The sequence below is a fragment of the Rutilus rutilus genome (assembly GCF_951802725.1).
Source record: "Rutilus rutilus genome assembly, chromosome: 19".
Classification (NCBI taxonomy): Eukaryota; Metazoa; Chordata; class Actinopteri; order Cypriniformes; family Leuciscidae; genus Rutilus; species Rutilus rutilus.
The window spans coordinates 22,325,403-22,346,915 of NC_140232.1; the positions used below are offsets into that span (position 1 = coordinate 22,325,403).

General features: G+C 37.9%; 1 protein-coding gene across 2 annotated transcripts; it reads right to left on the reverse strand.

Annotated features, from left to right (window-relative positions):
* Positions 1 to 1,247: 1,247 nt before the first annotated feature.
* slc16a4 (solute carrier family 16 member 4) lies at positions 1,248 to 19,823 on the reverse strand. 2 transcript variants are annotated; one of them, XM_084389524.1, is made up of 11 exons: positions 19,520 to 19,823; positions 18,826 to 18,946; positions 17,731 to 17,838; positions 13,217 to 13,376; positions 12,978 to 13,110; positions 12,760 to 12,903; positions 12,504 to 12,665; positions 11,680 to 12,255; positions 6,311 to 6,522; positions 4,288 to 4,381; positions 1,248 to 3,420 (listed from the first exon to the last, which is right to left on the reverse strand). In XM_084389524.1, the coding sequence occupies exons 3-11, from the start codon at positions 17,751 to 17,753 to the stop codon at positions 3,215 to 3,217; spliced, it is 1,710 nt and encodes a 569-aa protein (XP_084245650.1). In that variant the 5' UTR covers positions 17,754 to 17,838; positions 18,826 to 18,946; positions 19,520 to 19,823; the 3' UTR covers positions 1,248 to 3,214. The 2 variants fall into 2 exon arrangements, with proteins under 2 accessions (XP_084245650.1, XP_084245651.1); XM_084389525.1 differs by lacking the exon at positions 18,826 to 18,946 and having other exon boundaries at positions 19,520 to 19,628.
* Positions 19,824 to 21,513: the final 1,690 nt, after the last annotated feature.

Sequence of the window (21,513 nt, forward strand, 5' to 3'; positions counted from 1 at the left end):
CTGGCCTGTCTTCTGATGCTATGGAATGGGCCTGGTAACTTGGTAACCGTAGGTCTCCACGGTAACACTCAAACCCCTCCTCTGGCCTCATTTGCATAATCTCTTTGTGTAGTCTTGGCACTTTTCCCTCCCCACTTTTCCAAGCAATGAAAAGACCATATTAAGTCTGGACAGTCCAAAACATTAGCTCATTGTTCCTGGTTGTAGCTTAGTTCTCTCCATAAGCTACCACATGACTATAAAACTATTTCAGGCCTCACAAGAGGCTTTCTACCCTCTGATCTTAATAAGAATGACCTTACTACTCTTGAGTGATTATTGGAAACTCAAGTTAAATGTGCAAACTGAATACAGCCAGAATTAGCTTTTTAGAAAGTTAATTCTAAACTATTATACATGTACTAATCATTATAGAGGAGAGTGATCATTGAAATTCTTCATAAATCTGTTTTACAACACAGTATAATGTTGATGTCATAGGTGACCTATCTGCATCCTCCGCTGTTACAACTTCATTTTAACACCGACTATCCCTCTAGCAAGTATATATGCTGAATTTATAAAAAAAATTCACCGATGTGCTGATCTGAATGGGTTCCAGGTGGACAGATCTGGATCTGCTGAGAGAAACCGTTAGATGGTTTGTTATTGATTATAAGCCTTTGATTAGTTTTTCATGTTTTCTTTTATGCATGTAATTAATGAGATTTTGCTACACCTTTTTATGTGCTTTTTTTTGGTGTTTACAGAACATCAGTGTTGCATTGTGGGTATCCATCCATCAGTGATTAAACACGAAATAGTCTCTCATCACGGCTCACATTTCTGTAAGTACAAGTTAATGTTTTTTTAATCTAAGCATTTTTTTCTCTCCATATTTTAGAATTGAGTAGGTTCATAATAACAATGAATGCTAATGATTTCTTGTAAATAAAAAATGATATTAGAGTAATGATGCATTCAAATTTAAAACACTGCCTACCATTGTTGTATGTACTACATTGTGTTCTCAATAAAGATATTTTTACACCACTTTGTTTTGATTTTGATTTTACACATGAAAATGCAATCTTTTTTTTTCCCAAAAAGCTAATAATTAAAATAATGAATGTACTTCGGACAGTTGCATTTTAAAGATTGTAGTATATTCTGATTTGAAGATAAACTGTTTTCTTTTATATTTTCCTCATGGGGAAAAAGGAGAACATCTCTCAGGTATCAACAAATGTTTTACAGAAAACCCAGTTGCTTTGTCAAATTTACTGCGGGCTTTAATTGCAGTCATGTAAATCTTAACAGCTGTGAGCATTGTCAACAAAATAATTATTCAAAACCTTCAGAAACAGTAAAAAACAAAAACACTTTCAGTTAATAACCCCAATACCAGTATAATGCTATCACGTTTCCACACAATTACAAAATCATTAACAGTACAGAATTACTGAAGTCTGTCATTGACAATAATATTGTTATTGTGTCCCCTTATTCACCCAAAAATGAAAATTCTGTCATCATTTACTCACCCTGATGTTTTTTTTGTTTTGTTGAACACAAAGATATTTTGAACATTTTTGGTGTCTGGTCACCATTGACTTCCATAGTTTTTTTTTTTATGTAATTTTTTTACTATGCAAGTCAATGGGGTCCATCAACTGTTTGGTTAAAACATTCTTCAAAATATCTTTGTGTTCAACAGAAGAAAGAAACTCGTACAGGTTTGGAACAAGAATTTTCATTGTTGGGTGAACTATACCTTTAATTGTCTTTAAGTTTTTGAGTTAACAAACAATGTATACAACATTACCAAAACATTTCTAATCCATTTCTCCAAAGAAACTTGCCTTTATTAAACAATTAAGAGTGATAAAGAAATGCTTTCTGCAAAAAAAAAAAAGAAGGTGCCCAGAGTGTGGCAATCTGTTCTTATATCTGTGATGTGCTTATTTGTTAAATGGTCACAGTTGTGTGTGTCTTGCTCATTCTTGTTAGGAAATACTGTTTGTATTTACTTGCTGATGAAAGGAAAGAACTAGACATTCCAGAACATGGATTGCCTGTTAATGGATACAACATTCCAGTCGCAGTACATCATTAGTGCCTCTAGAGGGCAAAAGCTCACGCAGAACTTCTTGAGAGAACTGTAACGTGTGAGCAGTAACTAGATTTGTTTATAGAAATACAAGGACATGGTCAAAGGCATAGATTGATAAATTATATTTCTATTGCATCTTTGGCTCTCATTACATGATATTTAGCACAGTCATTGTGTACAAAGGCAAATAGTGGCGATAAACATGACACGAAATAAAAAAATGACAGTAAGTATAAAGGATTTGCACTTTCGAGAAACTCTCCCACTCAAAGGCTCACCATCTGGGCCTCTTGTACAGGTACATATGAACCCACAAGCCAAATGACCTAATTCTTGCAACACTTGGCTCATTAGCATCAGAAGAATATTCACTTGTTCCAGCAAATCTCTTGGTGGTTGTCAGTAGTGAATGACAGTGTGACTGATTTGGCACCAGTGAGAAGAAAAGTCCATGTCTGGAATATTCTGCCCCCAAATGTATTACAGTTGGGGCACTGACGGCAAAACAAAATCTATGTTGTTTTCAGTCATTGTGCCATTATGCAGTCATTTACACGGCTTCATGGCTAGTGATACACATCAACAGACATGAACAGGCATTAAAGGCTCAAAATGGGGACTCGCAGAAGAAGCAGCCGTCTTAGGCTTATTGCATAGACCCATCACCATCTGACAAAATACCCTTATTTTAGTTCTAGTTTATTTGCCAAAGTGAGTAAAATGTGTCATGTGATACACAAATTTACAAGCATGTCAGTGGAAGATTTTGAGTAACTTTCTAGTGAAGGAAGATCCTGATTAGGAAATAAATGCTTATGTGGTGATGAAGACTCTTCATTTTGTTCTTGTGCTGATTTGATTGTCATTAAAGATCGCGGTGAGGGAAACGTACTATTTGTTTATATATCAAACCAGTTCAACAAAATCCATTCTCATTCACCCACTAACAAAATAGTTTGCATTGTAGTGTCCTCAAGCATTCATTTATTGGTCTCTATATTCAAATGACATTAATTTGCTTGCCACACTGTGGTCCCGCCAAATGTTCAGGTCAGGTCCTCTTCCGATCAGAACCACATGACATGGTGGAAAGTAAAAATGGCTTTGAGTTTATTTCCTTTATTATACAACACCATTCCTCTGAGGCGCCGGGCAGAAACAGCCATTATTCCACATCAATTCTTCGCTCATCGTCTCCAGCCGTTTCTTTCGGGCTTGCCAGCGTCTCGCCAGAGGCTCGAGAAAAAGAGAAACCGATGATAACAGGTAACACGCACCTGCCAGGTAGAAGGAGCAGTCGTAGGTCTGTGTGTAGTCGTACAGGAAGCCTTCAGGAAAAACGCAATGCGTTAGACACATATTCAACTGTTGGCAGAAGTCAATGAAGAAAACAAGGAAAAAAGACTTTTGCAAGATACATTCGGCGAACAGTCAGTAACCTAACGCTTAAGATGATGGACAGATGGAGAAAACTTTCTTCACTTTCCAGCCCAGAATCTCCCACACCTGTTTTCTGACTGGATACGCTTTTAAAACGACGGCTTGTTTTCGCCACGCAAGCAAAAGCGGGTCAAGTCCGGAAAGGCCTTGGGTAGGATAATAAAATCAGTTTTGCTTCCCTGGCTGCTCATTATTTTTGGTAGGCGGAGGGATTGTGGAAGGGGGCCCTGACAAGATGGTTCATGTTAGCATAACTTTAACGAGTTCAGGGCAAGGTCTATACTCGCCTTCCTAAAGAGGCCCCTCTGCAAGACTTGTATTTCCAAGAATTGTCCCATCGCTTTACAGCTGTTCAACATAAGGAGATTCTGTACTGGGATTTATTACTGAATACTGCTAATAAATAGCAGCAAATAAAACAAATCGATATATGTTCTATAATCCTGAAAGTAGCCTAAATGTATTTATTCAGCATTAAAATGTGCCAAAAGGCATTTCAATCTAACCAGACAGGTCATCCTATTTTTAGATGGGTTAACATGACTCCCATCTGTAACCCACTTAAATTGGAATATGAAACTAAATGACCGCAGTGTGCCCCAAGCCACACACACAGAAGCAGGCTTGTCTTACACATTATAAGGACTGGCCAAGACTTTCCAAAGCTGCAGGTTGTTTTTGTGAGACATCAAGACTGCATTTTCCTATTGATGCTTGTGTGATCTAGTCATGGAGCTCATTCAAACTCCACATACCTGCAAGAGGAGGACCTGTGAGACAGCCAAGCCCCACGAAGAACATTGAGAAGCCCATCGAGTTGTTCAGCTTTTCAGAACCCACCAAGTCCACCTGGAAAACGCAGACAGGAATATGAATGATATTTATGACATATGACAGATTATGACTTCTCTGACTAGGCCAGAAGAAATGGAGCTTTAGTTAGCAAACTCTTTGATATGAAAAATAGACAAAGTTTAAAAAGCACAGTAAATCCCATATTCTTATATTTATAAATACACTTCTTTTCCCCAAAAATGTATAATTCTTTATCTAAAGATGCTTTATATCAAAATGAATGTCCATTTCATACACTACAGCAACATTATATATATGTGTAGCCGTGTGATGGATTATTAGACTATATTATCATTATTATACAGTAATTCAGAATTCTTTTTTCAGCATCATTACTCCAGTCTTTAGTGTCACATGATCCTTCAGAAATCATTCTAATATGCGGATTTGGTGCTCAAGAGACAGTTGTTCTGCTTAATATTTTTTTATATTTAAACTGTGAAACTTTTAATTATTAGAAAGTTCAAAAGGACAGCATTTCTTTTTTTTTTTTTTGATAATTTGTGTTAACAGTATAAAAACTCTTTAATGTCACCTTTGACCAGTTTAATGCATATTTGCTGAATAAAAATCTTATGCAGACCCTTAACTTTTGAATGGAAATTTAACATTTTTCTTGCACCACACAGTATGAAACATTGCTGTAATGGAGGAAATTATTTCACTTTTACTCATCAATCATAATAAAACAGCTGATTTGCATATCACATTTGGGTAAGTAATGACGTTGTGTTGACACAAATGGTATTTTCTTTTTTTGGTTTTTGCTTTCTTGAGGTTCAGGGAGTTCACTTTTTCTGTTCAAAGCAATGTTCAACATAACTACTTTTTTAAATTCAACAAACAATACTTATTTAATGCCCATGCATGTTGGCAAAAGACTGTTTTCCCCCAGGGTCTTTTTCTGATTCACTGAGAGTGTTTCCATAGGTTGTAAAAATATTTGAAAGGTAAAACCTAAGATTCCTTCCAGAGGAACGGGTGCACTGCAGTGCTGACTGTCAATCTATCCCTCTCTCCTTACACTGCCCTGCACAGCATTACAGCACAAGAACTCAATGTCTCAATACTTAGAAAGGTACGGAGACCTTTTCATGAGCACATTTAATAAAAGTGAAGGAAGCAGCACTCAGTACTTGGATGTCGTCAAACCCTGCCAACCAGTCCAGTCAGTTTACATAAATTCTTTTTTCACTTAAAGACAGAAACACCAACAAAACTCTATGTACCTACAGAACAATTTGCACTTACATGGTCTTTTCAAAACTGTTCAATTTAAGTTCAAAATCTTACATAATACAAAAATGAACGAGCCAGCAGTTTGCTACATTTCTGCAGTAATACCATATTGACTTTGAAAAATACTATTAAAAAATGTAGATGTAGCAGAACACATGCACAGGTGTTAGTCTTTGAATTTCATTACTATCTATACAAAATGAAACGATGGTAATGAAATCGATAGACTAACACCTTTGTAGGTGTTCAGCTACATCTAATTGTTTTATTTCATTTTTTAAATTCTGAATTTATTTGAATATGGTATTACTGTAGAAATGTAGAAAATTGCAGTCTTATTCATTTTTGTATAATGTTAACTTAAGTTCAACAGTTTTTAAGAAAAGTATTTAAACATAGCCTGTAAAAGTATTTAAACATTAACCTGTATGTACAGAGTTGGAGGTGTTTGTGATGGAGTGAGAGACCAATTCATGAAATCTGAAAGATGACATCATTGAATGCATTTTGTTCCAAAGCAATGACAATTGATCCACAGTTTATCCCACATAGACTGATGTTGTGTTCACTGGTGAAGAGTTTTGAAAAAAAAATGACCAAAGTATTGAGAAATGGGTGCTAGCGATTGTCAAAAACTGTAATGTCCATATCATAACTACTCAGTTTATAACTGCCATTACTCACCAGCACAGGAAGTAGTAGGGCCATGTACCCCCCACAAAAGATGGCAAAGAAGATAGCGTAGACCATGAGCAAGATGTATGAGGTGGCCAGAGGGGAGAGAAGATTGACCACACCACACAGGATCAGGTAGGCCTTATGGTAGTGATATTTGTGAACTAGATTCCTGTCTGTCACCCAACCAGATGCAAGTTGGGACACCGTCTCTGTTATACCTGTGAGACAGAAAAGGCGCTGAACTGATGGACTGAAAATGGACCACTTATTGTTGGATTCTTTAAAGGTTTCATGCTTATACAGTATTGAAGTGTTATATTAAGCCACTGGCATGGCAACACATTAATGAGTGAGCTTTAAAGTTATGCTAAAATGAAAAGATTTTCTCCTTTGAATAAATCTGAATTTGGTCAATCATCATCAGGCACGCAATAGCTGCGGATTATGTAAGGGATAATGTAGAACGCCTCGGCTGTTATAGCGAATACAACCCCGACAGGCTGATCAGGACCCCGACGCGAAGCGGAGGTCTAATTCTCTACATTAGAATTCAACTGAGCCATTATTACATGGCTTGGTTGAATTCTAATGTAGAATGCGGTCTGTTATTTCTTGATAACAGACCGCTGCTAAGGATAACACACCGTTGCCATGCAAAGCAGAGCGTTGCTATGGACGCAGGATTCTAACCGTAGAGAAGAAACTTACTATTTTCTTTAGCGGAAGCAATACAATCGTTTTTAAATCAATAAACTCCTTTTTAAAGGTGTCAAATTATTGATTTATTTGGTAGGTAGCCATGTAATAAGTGGGTTATTAAATTTTCCGCTTCGCGTCGGGGTCCTGATCAGCCTGTCGGGGTTGTATTCGCTATAACAACCGCCTCCGTCTACTTTATCCCTTAATTAAATGCCAATCACTGCAGATTGGTACCTTATATTATTACACCATCCTCATGTTGTTCCAAACCTGTTTGACCTCTTTTCAGTAAACAAATGAGGGCTGTGACTGTCAGGATGCAAAAATGACAAAGAGCACCCTAAGGGTGTTATTACAGTGCTCTAAATGACTTGTGACTTGCATACATTTACAATTAGTCATTTTCCAGATGACTTTGTCCAAAGCGACTAACAAATGAGGACTAAATTAAGCAAGTCTTCGTGGAGAGACAAAAACAACACAAGAAGTGCTCAAAATACAAAGTTCAGGCATTGTATATATTTCAAGTCATTCATTCAATCCTTTCCATTTGTGAGAATTAAAGAAATGAGTTCTTCTATTCATCAAGGATGCATTACATTGATCAATAGTGACAGTAATATAACATTACAGAATTTTCTATTTTAAATAAATGCTGTTCTTTTGAACTTTCCATTCATCCAAAAAATCCTGAAAAAAAGTATCACGGTTTCTTGGGCATCAAATCCACATAGAATGATTTCTGAAGGATCATGTGAGAATGAAGGCTAACTAATGGCAGCTGAAAATTTAGCTTTGCCATCACAGTAATACTGTGTTACTGTTTAAAATTACATTTGAAAATATATTAAAATAGAAAACAATTTATATTAATATTTCTGTTTTCACTGTATTTTTGATCATCAAATAAATGCAGCCTTGTGAGCATAAGAGCATTCTTAAAAAAAAAGAAAAAAAAAGAGTCCCATCCCAAACTGAACTAACAAGAAATACTGAAAAAGAATACTGTCAGTCAGGTTCATACACAGGAAGGGCTGTGCCCTTACACTCCGAAGTGCCCCTTTTTTTGGTGGTGGTGGTGTTTTTATTTTTTTTAATTTTTTTCAATAAATCAATGCTATTGGTCACCCTTTACGTCTGTCTGTCTGTTTTACAAATATTTAGCCAATGAAAGTTCTTAAAAAGCGCTTGTCTAAATCTAGTTCGATCCTCAAACTGTCAGTAAGCCTGATAACTCCCCTCTATCTTGACTGAATTAACTGAAGTTGCGCAGCAACCGCACAGTAGACAGCAGCTGAACGAAGTTTTGCAAGGGTAAACAAAGATCTTGCTGTTTGAATAAGTACTAAACACTATGTCTATAAAGGCTCATATTTTATTTATTTGATGTCTGACTGAGACATGTGGGACCTGAGAGAGAGGTCTAGCATTTGCCATCTAGTCATAGCCAATACATAGCCTACACTTACTGTGCATACAGTATAGCATTTCATCTTTTATAAAATGAGATTTGGGACAAATGTATTTTACAACAGGAAACACTGAGCGCATTTTTTCCTTTAATGTAGTCTTACTAAATAATTTTAATATAAAAAGAAAAAAAATGGGAGAGGGGCACCCTTTTTCAGTTTCAACACATGCACCTCAAAAGGTCTGTGCACGGCCCTGCTGTCAGTTAATTGCTTTTAGCCTCTGGCGGAATCTATTTTTCAGTTCAAAGAGTGACATAAGAACAGAAGTAATGATAACAGCCTAGTTATTTTGTGGCGTCCTGTACAAAGCATTCAGTGCTGGTTTGTATTTGCTGTTCTCTGAGCCGCAGTTGTGATTGCGTGTCCATGTGCTGCAGAGCTTTATTGAACAGTCCAGGAAAAGACCTGATGCAGCACTATTGCAGATTCATACATACGCAACAGATCCAAAGTGTGACACTCACTGCTGACCTGCAGGCTGCCGCAGTTTATTGGATGTATAAAAAAATGCACATATGCCCCATACATTGGATCATATTTATCCTGTAATTCATTCATAATCTCTTAAGTAACGAAAACCAGAGGTGTTGGCATGATCAACCATACTGACCAGGGCTGTTTCCCAAAAGCATCGTGAGCCTAAGTTGATCTTAGAACAATTGCTACCAATGGTCTCTAAGATCAACTTAGGCTAAAGATACTTTTGGGAAATACAGCCCAGCTCATGTAGAACTGACGGCTTGAGCTGATGCTGCAGTTCATGCACATGTGGGGTCATTTATTGCTGGCCAGACATAAAACAAAACAGCTGCTCAATGTTTGCGTGTCCTCGGTGCGCCACTAAAGGTGATATCCTGGTGTGCCCCGCTTGGACCCGAAGACATTTTGTGCGTTGTTTGTGTGTTTAAATCCCAGCAGGGCCATTGAGTTTCACAGCTGTTCCTGTCATGCTTTGTACAATGAAACTTTAATACAAAATCTCAGTGACAGAAAGTAGCAAACTGCCTTTATATGGAGGAGCCTAGTCCACAAAACTCTGTAGTGTATAGGGGGACTTTCACCAGGGTAATCGGGCATGTGACAGGTGTTTGTGTCTTTGTGTACTTCACCCAGTGGACACAAAAGGACTGGACGAATGCAATGTCCCCACTACATCAAAGGCGGACAATAGGCCCTCACTGAGGTACAGAGAGTCCAAATGCATGTCCGATCGCTACTAGCTCATTAAAACACAAAACGTGTTTGGCTCGTCTCCTCGCTCTCTTTTGTCCGCATTGCTGCCTCGGTGGCAAGCCACACAATGTCAGGCACTTCAGAACTGGGCACAGAACTACCAAGCTTCGCGTCAGCTACTTGGGCTGTTGCTTAGCGACTTCCCTCAGCTCGCCGACTGTGTGTGACCTGCCACGAGGAGGTGAGCTTTAGTTCCCTGCACACCCTGCCTGATGTGAAAATTGCAAAGTGCAGGTGGGAGGGGGTGGGGGATATGAGACGTTTGGAATACGCGAGTAGTATATTCACACTGAAAATTCCAAAAAGAAAAAGTGCACTTTAAATACTGAGCACTTAATTAACCGAAAGAAGTGTGAAATGTTGGATACTATATTCTCTCAAGTTACATAGCGGAGGGGGTGAGGTTATCAGACTCTAATGCTGGATTACAAAATAACCGTATCAAATTCATTCACTAAACGGTAGAGTACTCTGTAAAAAAATTATTTTCAAAAACAAAGATTATTTGAGTACAATTTACAAGAAAATGCTGTTTCAGTTTTTCTACTTCTCAGCTATTTTTTTCTGGAAGCAGTTTTTTTTTGACAGCTTAAATCAGGCAAACCAGAAAATGGCAAAAATGCATTCAATACAGTGGCTTCAAAAAGTATTTGGACACTTAAAATTTTAAAAACAAATGGCATCTGTAAATAAGTGATGCTAAACTTTTCCCTTTGAGCCATTTTTGCAGTGATTTATGAATTAAAAAATGCTTTGCTTGAAATGTGTTAAAAACAACAACAGACATGTTGTGAAAAGAGAGCCTTCATCAGGGTGTGTATTGCATTAAACATACAAAGGTGTTGCGTGTTTAGAGTCCTACATGTTGGCGGGCGTGGGGGGTGGGGTAGTATTTGTTACTACTATCTGTTGGTAAAGAAATGTAAATTGAAAAACGCCTGTTTGAGTAAACTCATTTGAGTACATTTTCATTCACTACGGCATTTTTGACAGGGCACTTACAAGCCCTCTGGTTTTAGCCACTGGGCCAAAGTTCATTATTTATGTAAGAGAACTCATTGCATAACACTGCAGATTTTAAACTGCTCACAAATAATTAATGTGAAGTTGGCTGCGTTTGCATCAACCCTTTGAAGCCCATATGGGAGCACATCTTGCTGCAAAACACAATGGCCTTAGTGCATCTCTCAGGTACGGCTTTATGGCTTTCCAGAAACACAGCCCTGATGAAGCCAGAAAAAAAATCTGTTCTCTGGCACCGCTAATGACTGACATTACAGGGTCTTTTGTCTTTCAATTTTCCACAGCACAGCTCAGCAGTGCTTACGTCCTATTGATTTCTTCTACTGTAACACATTATTAGTGTACAATTGAACTGTTGCAGCCAGAGAACAGCAATAACGATCAGGCTGACTAGAGGACTTTTTTATGCAATAGGTAACTTTGAAAGTTAGGTAACTTAGAAAGGGAGTTAGAAAGGTAACTTAGAAAGAGAACAGGTACTATATATTTGCTATAGTTGGACCCAAATTGCGGAATAGCCTTCTGTTATCTATTAGGCTAATCGCTACAGAATCTCTGTTTAAAACAAAACTTGTGACACTGTCACACATGACACATGTTTTAACCACTCTATATATTAAATAAAACCTACCATTTACAGAAGGCTTATAATATGTGAGTCTTTCTGAGGTTGTTTTCTGTATGTAAAAGGTCTTTGTAATTTTATTTTATTGTTTTGATAATTTTTGTCAGCGACAGTTGTTTTATTGTGCTATATAAATAAACTAAAACTAAACTTTGTAATTAGAATCTTCATGTAACCTTTGTCCCCAAACCTTTATCTATATTTTCCCCTGCTAATGCAAAATTAATTCTGTAAAAAGAGCATTATACTTAAAATAGATGACAGTGGGAAAACAAAACTCTAGTGTTACATACTGTAGGTTGGTCAAAGGTAATTTGACTCACCAGCCACAGAGATGATGAAGGAAGCATCCATGGGGTCGATGCCCAGGTTCCGGGCCCTTGCAGACAAATGGAAGTAAGGGATAAAATAAGCCAGCTGACTGAAGACTAGCGACCAGGTGTAGATGCAAAAGAAAGGGTTCTTCAACAGCGAGAAGTCCAGCACTTTTTGGGAGGTTTCAGGAAGAGTTTCTGTTTTGCTGTTCTCAAGTAACGCATCCACAGGAGAAACCCCATTCATCTCAGGGGACGTTTTAACTTGGCTGCCATCCGTTCCGTTTACACCATTCTGGATGGATTTTTTGAGTTCCGGATGTGGAAGAGTGTTCTGCTCATGAGCTGGGTTCTCTATTATAAGTGTGTCCCTGTGATTGGTGGATGAGCTGTCCATTTTGGAAGTGCCATTGGACACAGGCGTGTTGCCATTCATATTGTTCTTAAGAGGATCTTTCTCTGACCCAGCCTGATGAAGGGTGGAGTTTGACATGGGTGAAGCTGGAGGTCTAATGTTAATGGGCCGCAAAAGCATCCCAGAAGCCACAAGGTTCAGCATCAAACCTCCCAAAATCAACAGAGCTCCTAAAGACAGAACAAAAAACAGTCAGTGAAAATAATAAGATTTATTTATTTATTGAAAGGAATTGACACTTTTATTCTGCAAGGATTTGTTCGATTACTCCAAAATTACAGAAAAGACATTTATATTGTTACACAAGATGTCTAATTCAAATAAATGCAGTTCTTCAAACTTTCTGTCTCCTCAAAGAATCCTGAAAAAAATCCATTACATAACAATTTTTAAAATAATGCAGCCGAAAGCCAATTACCCTGCCAAGCATACTGATCCAAAAGCAGCTGAGTGAAAGGAGCGAGGGCAAAGGTCAGACCCATGCCAGAGCGTCCAATAGAATACGCAGTTGCCAGTCTCTTTCGGAAATAGGTCACTGTTACAACAGATGTGGCCTGATAAAGAAGAGCAAACCCGAGACCTGGAAAAATCAAAGTTTTGTAGATGACTTATTGCATGATAACCCTCCAATATTTAACTTTGATTTATAAAACAAAACATAACAAAATACTCACCAACAACTAACCCCATGCTAACGTAAAGGTAGATCACGCTGGTGGCAAATATGCTGGAGAGAAAGCCGGCGCTGACTAAAAGCGCCCCCATTATGGAGGTAACCCTGTTCCCCAGCTTGGCACAGGCCACCGAGGCCAACGGACCTAACGGGTCACAAACAAAGTTCATGACCTGTCATATTGACCCTTTGGTTCAAAGGTTGCTATGGTGACCGTACCTCCGGAGAGCCTGAGGCTGGACATTATGGATCCAATCCAGCTGATGCTCTCGGACGAGCCTCCAAACTCATCCTGCAGTGCCACAAAGAAGATACCAAAGCTCTTCAATGTACCCATCACCAACACGTTCACCTGAAAAGACACCAGAAGATTTTAGCTCAATACAAAAAAACCTCCAGTTCTATCATAACAAAGATGCTCTAAATCAAAGTACATAAAAGTGTCATTCATGACATACCAGAAAACAATGCAGAACCACCATCCAACCCCAACCGCCATCTGGTGGGTCCACATACACAACCTCATTCTCTTCATTCTTCATAGCCTTGGCATTCTCTTCATTCTTCATGGCCTTGGCTTTTTCTTCATTGCAGGAGGTTTTGGCAGCCTTGCCATCACTGGAACATTATCACATCCACTTAATACATTTAATACACTTACCCCCGGTCTCACAGACAAGGCTTAAGCCTAGTCCAGACTAAAATGCATGTTTGAGCTGTTTTACCTGAAAGCAGCTTGCACTGAGATATCTTAAGATATGTCAGTGCCATTGTTTTGTCTCGAGATGCACATCAGTAATGTTTTGTTCCAAAGCATATTTATAATAGCTACTTAAATGCCCTAATCGAACTAAGGTTTAATCCTGGCTTAATCTAAACCATGTCTGTGAAACCAGGCCGTAATACAATACATCCACTAGTAAGAGATAAAGTTTCATCAGTATCATGTAGACCATGTAGACTGTTCACAGTGTCAGTCCAAATCCAATTATATGTGGATCTGATTGGAATGTGATCTAAAGCCTCGTTCAGACTGTCAGTCCAAATCTGATTTTTGTGCATATCCGACTGGAATCCGGTCACATTTAGCAAATGTGAACGCGGTATAAAAAACATGTACTAATCCATTTTTGAGCAACATTCTTGTGGTTTGAAATCCTATACAAAATGCATTTCTGGAAATCCGTTTCAGTCCGAGCGCTCTAATCAGATTTCACGTAGTTTATGTCACTTTCTTTCCATTTAAAACGTAAACATGTCAGACATTTTTATAGTAAATGTGCTGAAAGTCGCTGCAGAAACAAGGTTGTGTTGTTGCAAAGTGCCGGTCGAGCAGAGAATTACAATATAATGGAGACGTGTTAAATTTTGTTTTCAATTCAACAGCAACGTGGAAGGGTTCACACAAAGATGTTGTCTTATTTACAACACGTCTTCTGAGGCGGCGGCAGAAACATAGGTGGCTGCTGGTATGCGCGGCTTTATTCCATGCTGTTGTCTCCGCCGGTCTCAAAACATGTCTTCATTTAAAGCCAAGGCTATTGTAATTTTCTGCTTGACTGGCACTTTTTAACAACACAGCGACCTTTAGCATGTTTCCTATAACAACGTCTGGCATGTTCTCCGTGACTCGAGAAAGCTACGTAAACCACACAAAATCCGATTAGAGCGATCAGACTTCTAGAAATGCGATTTGAATAGGATTGTGGCTCAAAACGGATTTCATGTGATTTCTCGCATTTACACTTGCTAAAGGTGATCGGATTCCAAACGGACATAGAGATCAGATTTGGACTGACAGTCTGAACGAGGCTAAATATTGTAGGCTACTGTTAATTTTCTGAAACATATAAAAAAAGGGCTTCCGTGAACACATTAGGTAATTTACATGAACAGGTTCAATGAAAACAAAGACAAATGTACCAAAATTTTTCATTTTTGTTTTTTTTTCCAATAATTTATCTTGTATTTCTTTTGCACTGGACCCAAAAACAATATCACCAGCATAATGTGGTGTGATTTTAGGCTATTTAAATATTTTCTGTTCCAGGGGGTAGTAGATTATGATGACATCAGTAGTACCATGCTCTGTTTAGAGTGGTTAAAATTTGATTAAACATGAGGATGCCACTGGTTTAATCTGGTGATCAGTATGAGGTGAGGTGTTTTGGATCCAGGCCTGAGACCTCTTTATTTACAGCTGATACAGCTGAATACAATGTGTGTCTAGTACAGTGTTCAAAATGACACGGAGAGACTGAGCGAAAGAACGGTCAAAGAGTAACGGGTTCGTTCAAACAAACACCTGGCATAAAGTTAACCAAACTGTGAGTCCCTGTGCGGAGGTGGTGGATCCTTTGAAATATTTCACAGAGATAAATGTTTGCTCAACTATAATACAGAGCAATCAAAGTCAGCACCACAGGTGGTTCCAGCTGAAGCAAGAACATGATAAAAATTTGCTGATTTTAAAATGTGTGCATATTTACCATACACACAACATCTGTATAGAATTATATATTTTTTATCTTAAAGGTATAGTTCAAGCTCTAAAAAGCGCAAAAAAACACCACCAAAGCCTCAGTCCATGTGATTATATGAATTTTTATTTTTTATATACAGTGCTATGCATAAGTTTAGACACCCATACTAAAGTTGACTAAAAAGAGGAATAAAAAATCATCTTTTGGAAACTGAACTTAATGCCTTAATTTAAAAAAATAGGAAAAATCCAACCTTTAAGGACACCAATTTTCTTTGTGAATGAATAATGCATCGTAAATAAATAAATGTTCTTCCTTAAAATACAGGGTGCATAAGTTTGGACACCCCTATGTTAAATTCCCATAGAGGCAGGCATATTTTTATTTTTAAAGGCCAGTTACTTCATGGATCCAGGATACTATGCATCCTGATAAAGTTCCCTTGGCCTTTGGAATTAAAATAGCCCCACATCATCACATAGCCTTCACCATACCTAGAGATTGGCATGGTTTTATTTCAGTTAGCCTAATAGCTAGTTTGATTTGCATTGAGAGATGATCTTATGGAAAGTACCCCATGCCAATCTCTAGGTATGGTGAAGGCTATGTGATGATGTGGGGCTATTTTAATTCCAAAGGCCAAGGAAACTTTATCAGGATGCATAGTATCCTAAACAAAAAAAAAAAAAAAATACTTAAAAATAAAAATCTGCCTGCCTCTATGGGAATTTAACATAGGGGTGTCCAAACTTATGCACCCTGTATTTTAAGGAAGAACATTTATTTATTTACGATACATTATTCATTCACAAAGAAAATTGGTGTCCTTAAAGGTTGGATTTTTCCTATTTTTTTTAATTAAGGCATTAAGTTCAATTTCCAAAAGATGATTTTTTATTCCTCTTTTTAGTCAACTTTAGCATGGGTGTCTAAACTTATGCATAGCACTGTATATATTTTTATTAACGATTCGATAGATTTGCATGAGAAATAGACTATAATGTAATGCTTTATTAACTGAAGTCATGGTCATCATTCACTTTCACTGTATGAAAAGAGCAACTTGGGCATTCTGCTATAAACATCTCCTTTTGACTTTTGAAGTAAATGACAAGAACATGTTCTTTTTTGAACGAACTATCCCTTTATCTAAAGACTGGCCCACATTAAGATTTAAAAAAAAAAGTGAGAGACCACAAACATGACAATAAAAAAACAGTTTTTGACAGTTTTGTTCCCATAGTGTGTGGAGTGCCGCAATGTGACCAAGACAGCACACCACACACTAACAGATTCCATACACAAACAAAAAAACAGAGTCCCGACTGTGGACGTGGAAAAATCTCACAAAATCTCTTGCGGTCATTAACACACAGGGAAATCTGATAAAAAATTATCTGTAGAACCATCAAGATAATCTGAACTTTACCAAGGATTTTCGGAAGAGGAGAATTGAGCCCAAAATCGGCTTGATTATCTTGAAGTGTGTATGCTGTTAAGTGTGTATAACTTTTAAAGACAAAAACAGTTCTGGAAATTCAGTGTTTCATTGATGAAAACACAACTGTGTCAAGAAAATATGTGGTTTGTCTCGTTCAAGTTGTTGGCTGTTCCTTCAAGAGAAGATAGACATGTGGAGAGGCCAAAGCATGTAGAAACTGCTTAGAGGATTACAGAGCAATGAATTGGGCCAGTGTGTTGTAAGTGAAAACATTTTCTTCCATGTGCTTACCGCGGGCCACCCCGGAGTGTGTCTCCATGTGTGTGTGTGCTTGCATGCATGTGTAAATGCCTCGGTTCAAGGGAAAGTGCAGGAAGTTATATTGGTTAGGTACTGAAGCAGACTACGATCCACCCTGTTCCTCACTCCGACACTTTCACTCAAAAGCCTCTTAAAAATCCACAAATTGCATTTTTGGTAATTGCCCTAGGCAGCAATTGAGTGAGCAACATTAGTGAAAATGCATAAAGACGAAAAGGGCCGTCCATTAGGCATTCTCAAGTCTTAAAGGAATAGTTATATCATTTACTCTTCTCACACCTGTTTCAAACCTGTATTAAGTTCTTTCTCTGCTGAACACAAAGGAAGATATTTTGAAGAATGCCGGTAACCAGACAGTTGATGGACCCCATTGACTTCCATAGTAGGAAAAAAAATATTATGGAAGTCAATGGGGTCCATCAACTGTTTGGCTACTGATATTCTTTAAAATATCTTCTTTTGAGTTCAGCAGTAGAAAGAAATTCATACAGGTTTTAAACTACTTGAGGGAGAGTAAATGATGAAAGAATTTTCATTTTGAAGTGAACTAAGAGCAGAAACTAAACAAAACATTTTAACATCTTAAATATGACATATTCAATTTTAGAGTCACTAACATGGAAAAGGAGAGTTGTGGATTATGACAATAATATAAAATTCACAAAATCGATCAATAATGTTAGAGCCATGCTGATTAAATAAAAGGACAATGGAATTGCAGACTCACCAGTGTTGCTCTTTTGGCAGCATAGTTGTAGCACTTGAAAATGAAGCGCCTTATTTATGTGTCATCTTCTGCATGAAGCTCAACTAGTAGTTCCCGTATTGGACAAACCTGTTACACAAAATCTGTTTTAACTTGCTATGTTTTGGATCGTCCCCACACAAGAATCTTTAAGCATTGGGTGTTCAAGGTGTGCGCATACTTAAAATAATTCTTTTTCACAATTTTCATGCATGCAGTCAGACGCATGACACAGTTAATCCAACATTCATTGTTAGAAATGTCTGACTTGGGAATCACAAGCCTTCATAACTGCGGTGACTTTTGAGGTGAAAAGTCAAGAGTACTGCTTTTGGCGCAATTTTTTTACAAAATTGTAGTTGTTGGTATACCTGTGAGGAACTTTACACCCCTGTGATTGTGCAGCAGTTTTTCTTGTATTGGATTTTTGCAGGGGGTTGGTCCTTTTTAATTAGTTATATCACCTTAATTCAAGTGAGAATTGCATTTAAATCTATAAATCTCACTCATTTGATGAATCTGCAAATGTTATCTTGTCATTGTGACATTACAGCTAGGCGAAGGAAATCCTTTGACCTCTCCATTGATTTTCTGTGTTTTCTAAACACATATTCACAGAAGTACATTTCCACACATTGGCTCCCAATGTCTTCACATCAAACATTTAGATTCTACAAAAAACATACACAACTCATAACAATGTAAAACATAATAGTAGGTTTGGTAAGATTGAGAAAGATTAACAGAGCATATTCTAACTTTGGATATATCTTATGATACAACATCTCTCTTCTAGTCTACTTTATTAATGCCATTGCCATAAATGAAAACTGGCCACGTGACTCCTAACTTTTATTTAAACAAATGTTTGCACCCTTCAAAGATGCACATTGGGAACGCACTGTTCAGGACATCCCACATGTCTACAACGTGATCATCCTCAAACATCAATAACTACATCGACGACAACTAAGTGAGGTCGTATAGTTAAACGTCTGAAAAAGCTTAGTTTATAATCCTATACCATGGCACAAAACATTGGGGAAAATCACGAGGGTATTGCACGTATGCACTTACCCCAAACGCCCAAGCTGATGCTGTCGCGCGCTGTCCGCAGCCGCATAGCGCTCGTGTGTGGTTCGCGCGAGCCCAGCGGCGTTCATGTGAGTGCGCGCTACTGGAGTGCAGTACTTTACACCTATCGATAACAGTCGATGAAAAAACAATGTCATTAAACCTCCGGCATTGTACTATCAATGATTCATGTTCTGATAAAACATGTCGGGGTTTACTTTACTGTAAGTGAAGTAGCCTAGCCTAACACTAAAAAAAAGTTAATCCCAAATAGGTTACCTGCCGTTTTACACGCATTATGTTGCCTACCAAATGGTTCAAATAAATTAAATAATTAACAAAACCGCGAAAACACATCACATTTGCTAGATTACAATGATTCAACTATTAATTTTAAAGGTAAACAAATTCGAAAAGTAAATAAAATGATACTTTTTTTCAAGTAAAGCACCAAATAGGCTAGCTTACTTTATTTTATGACTTACTGAACACAGAAATCCATAAAAAAATATAAAAAAAAACATTCGCTATTAAAATGACTCGTGAGAGAGACACTTAAAAAGAGAAACTATAGAAAAACTTGTTATAGGCTATTTAACTTGTGGCGTGTCTGCAACCGACCAATTTATTCTGTGAATTGTCAAGGACCATTTTATAAATGGAAACATATGGTTGGCGACAAAAAATAAGGACTTACCATATTTCCCGAAACGATATCAGTCAGTTTATTCCAGATTTCACTTGTTAAGACTTAATTTGTGTTGACGCTTCCTAATGCGCGCATCTGCAGTTGCGCCGCGGGCAACATCCGTGGATTTCCCGGTTACAGCTCCTCCTATGTGCTGGTATATCTTCTCAGAATCATCCCTGAACATGGCTGGACCACCTGTGCTGGATTTCTCTTACTTTCTGAAAGTTTGCCCCTAGTCTCTGAGTATCTCTAGGGTCACATCTGACCCCTTGGACCGGCACAGATCGGATGCAATGCGCTCAGGCTGTGCAGAGCCAAATACTGCCCCAGTGCATTTAATGACCATGTGACCGGAACCTAGTAGCCAAGCATTGAAGTGGAACTCATTTCAGAGGCTTTCCTGGACTGTGCCTATTTGAAAGAGGTCACTACACTGTGACAGCTTCAGGGGCAAATTATGAATGCATAGGTATCACCATGCGTGGAAAACCCCTAAATGCAGTAATGCCAGATGCTCAGGCCCTTAAAAGGTTGGTTGAAAGCAGGTTAATATTCGAGGCTGTTAGAACACAGGTAAATAGACAGTAATGAATGACAGACTGTCCTGAATGATCTAGATATTTTAATACTGCAGCAGGTAAACATTGCCATGTGTCAAGTGTCCTCCTATAGCCAGGTCTCATTATGGCACAATGCAAACCTTCCATAAATACACCTGTATTCTGAAATGTTATAATTACCATTCAAATGTACTTAGAGAATATTTATCTGCTGACTTAAGCACACACAAACCTTCTGCAGTGTTTAGTTTATCCCGAAATTGTCAAACTATTTGGAGCTGCAATTCAGATAATATAATATGTCCTTTTTGTTGTATATGGCATTATACAAAAAGATCCAGAGCATTTCTTTCAACTGTGTTTTTCTCTTAATAGTCATGAAATTATGTAATGTTTACCCACACATGCTAAGATGATGATTACATTGTGTTCTGTTCTCAGTGCTGTTTTTGTGCTCTGAAAGTTAGACATTCAGAACATCTACTAAACATTACAAATAATACATTACAGATACAGTACATCAAAGAATGGGACAAAAACTATACCTTGATTTCTTAGCATTCATGCTACTGAAGGGGGTGGATTGGAATACTCATGTAATGAGTGATTATAATCAAGGTATTAATCAATATTTTTCCTTCTAAATATCACACGAGTTGAATGACTTCTCTATAGCTTCTGAGATTTTACTTTGTTATAGAAGTTATCAGTGCGATCACTGACATGTTCTTTTCATGTATTCTCTAATGTATGACTGCAGTAACCGTGCTTGCTAATTTAGCCCGGCTTCCAGAAATGAAATATGGAAAGATGTTTTGTTTGAGAAAGGTCTTCAACATGTGTCAATACATACATCTGTTTTTTTTTTCTAGGGTACTCTGACAACTATGGTCACAGGGGTCAATGAAGTCTATAGTTTGAGGGACCATCTCTTTGTTAAAACCTTACTTTCCAGTTAGACTAAAGTGTAGCTCTCCTTGAGGGAAATAATGCATTATCTTGATGTTTTAAGACGACTCTCCTGTTTATAGTTAGAGCCTGGCCAAATCCAACCTTGGGAAAGCTGTGTGTCAGTGTGCGTTAAGTCTTTTTGGTTACAGGTTAAGGAACCACTGGCACAGATTGACTGAGTTGTTGTTCTGAACATGTTGGCGCCCAGCAACCCAAATCTGAGACCAGGAAGGCCACGACGTGCCTAACTTCAGGGTCCGAGTTTGAGCTGCATAATCGATGGAGATTTGCTTCAGTCTATCTGTATATGTGTGGAAAATTACTGTTTATCTATTTCTTAGCCGATCAGAAACTGCAACCTGAAGCAAGGATTCAGCTTAGACTTTGGTGTAGGGTATAACTGCTGTGATCTTTGTAACTGTAAACGGGGCGGCCTACGAACTCCTGTGTGAGTCTTGAAGCTGACTTCTGCCTGATGAAACTGCAAAC

Coding starts and splice junctions, on each gene's coding strand:
- slc16a4 (XM_084389524.1), bottom strand. CDS start 17,753: ATGCTGCCAAAAGAGCAACACTG. Junction 6,523..11,679: donor CTTCATCATCTCTGTGGCTG/GTGAGTCAAATT, acceptor TCTGTCTCACAG/GTATAACAGAGACGGTGTCC. Junction 3,421..4,287: donor CACAGGTCCTCCTCTTGCAG/GTATGTGGAGTT, acceptor TTTTTCCTGAAG/GCTTCCTGTACGACTACACA.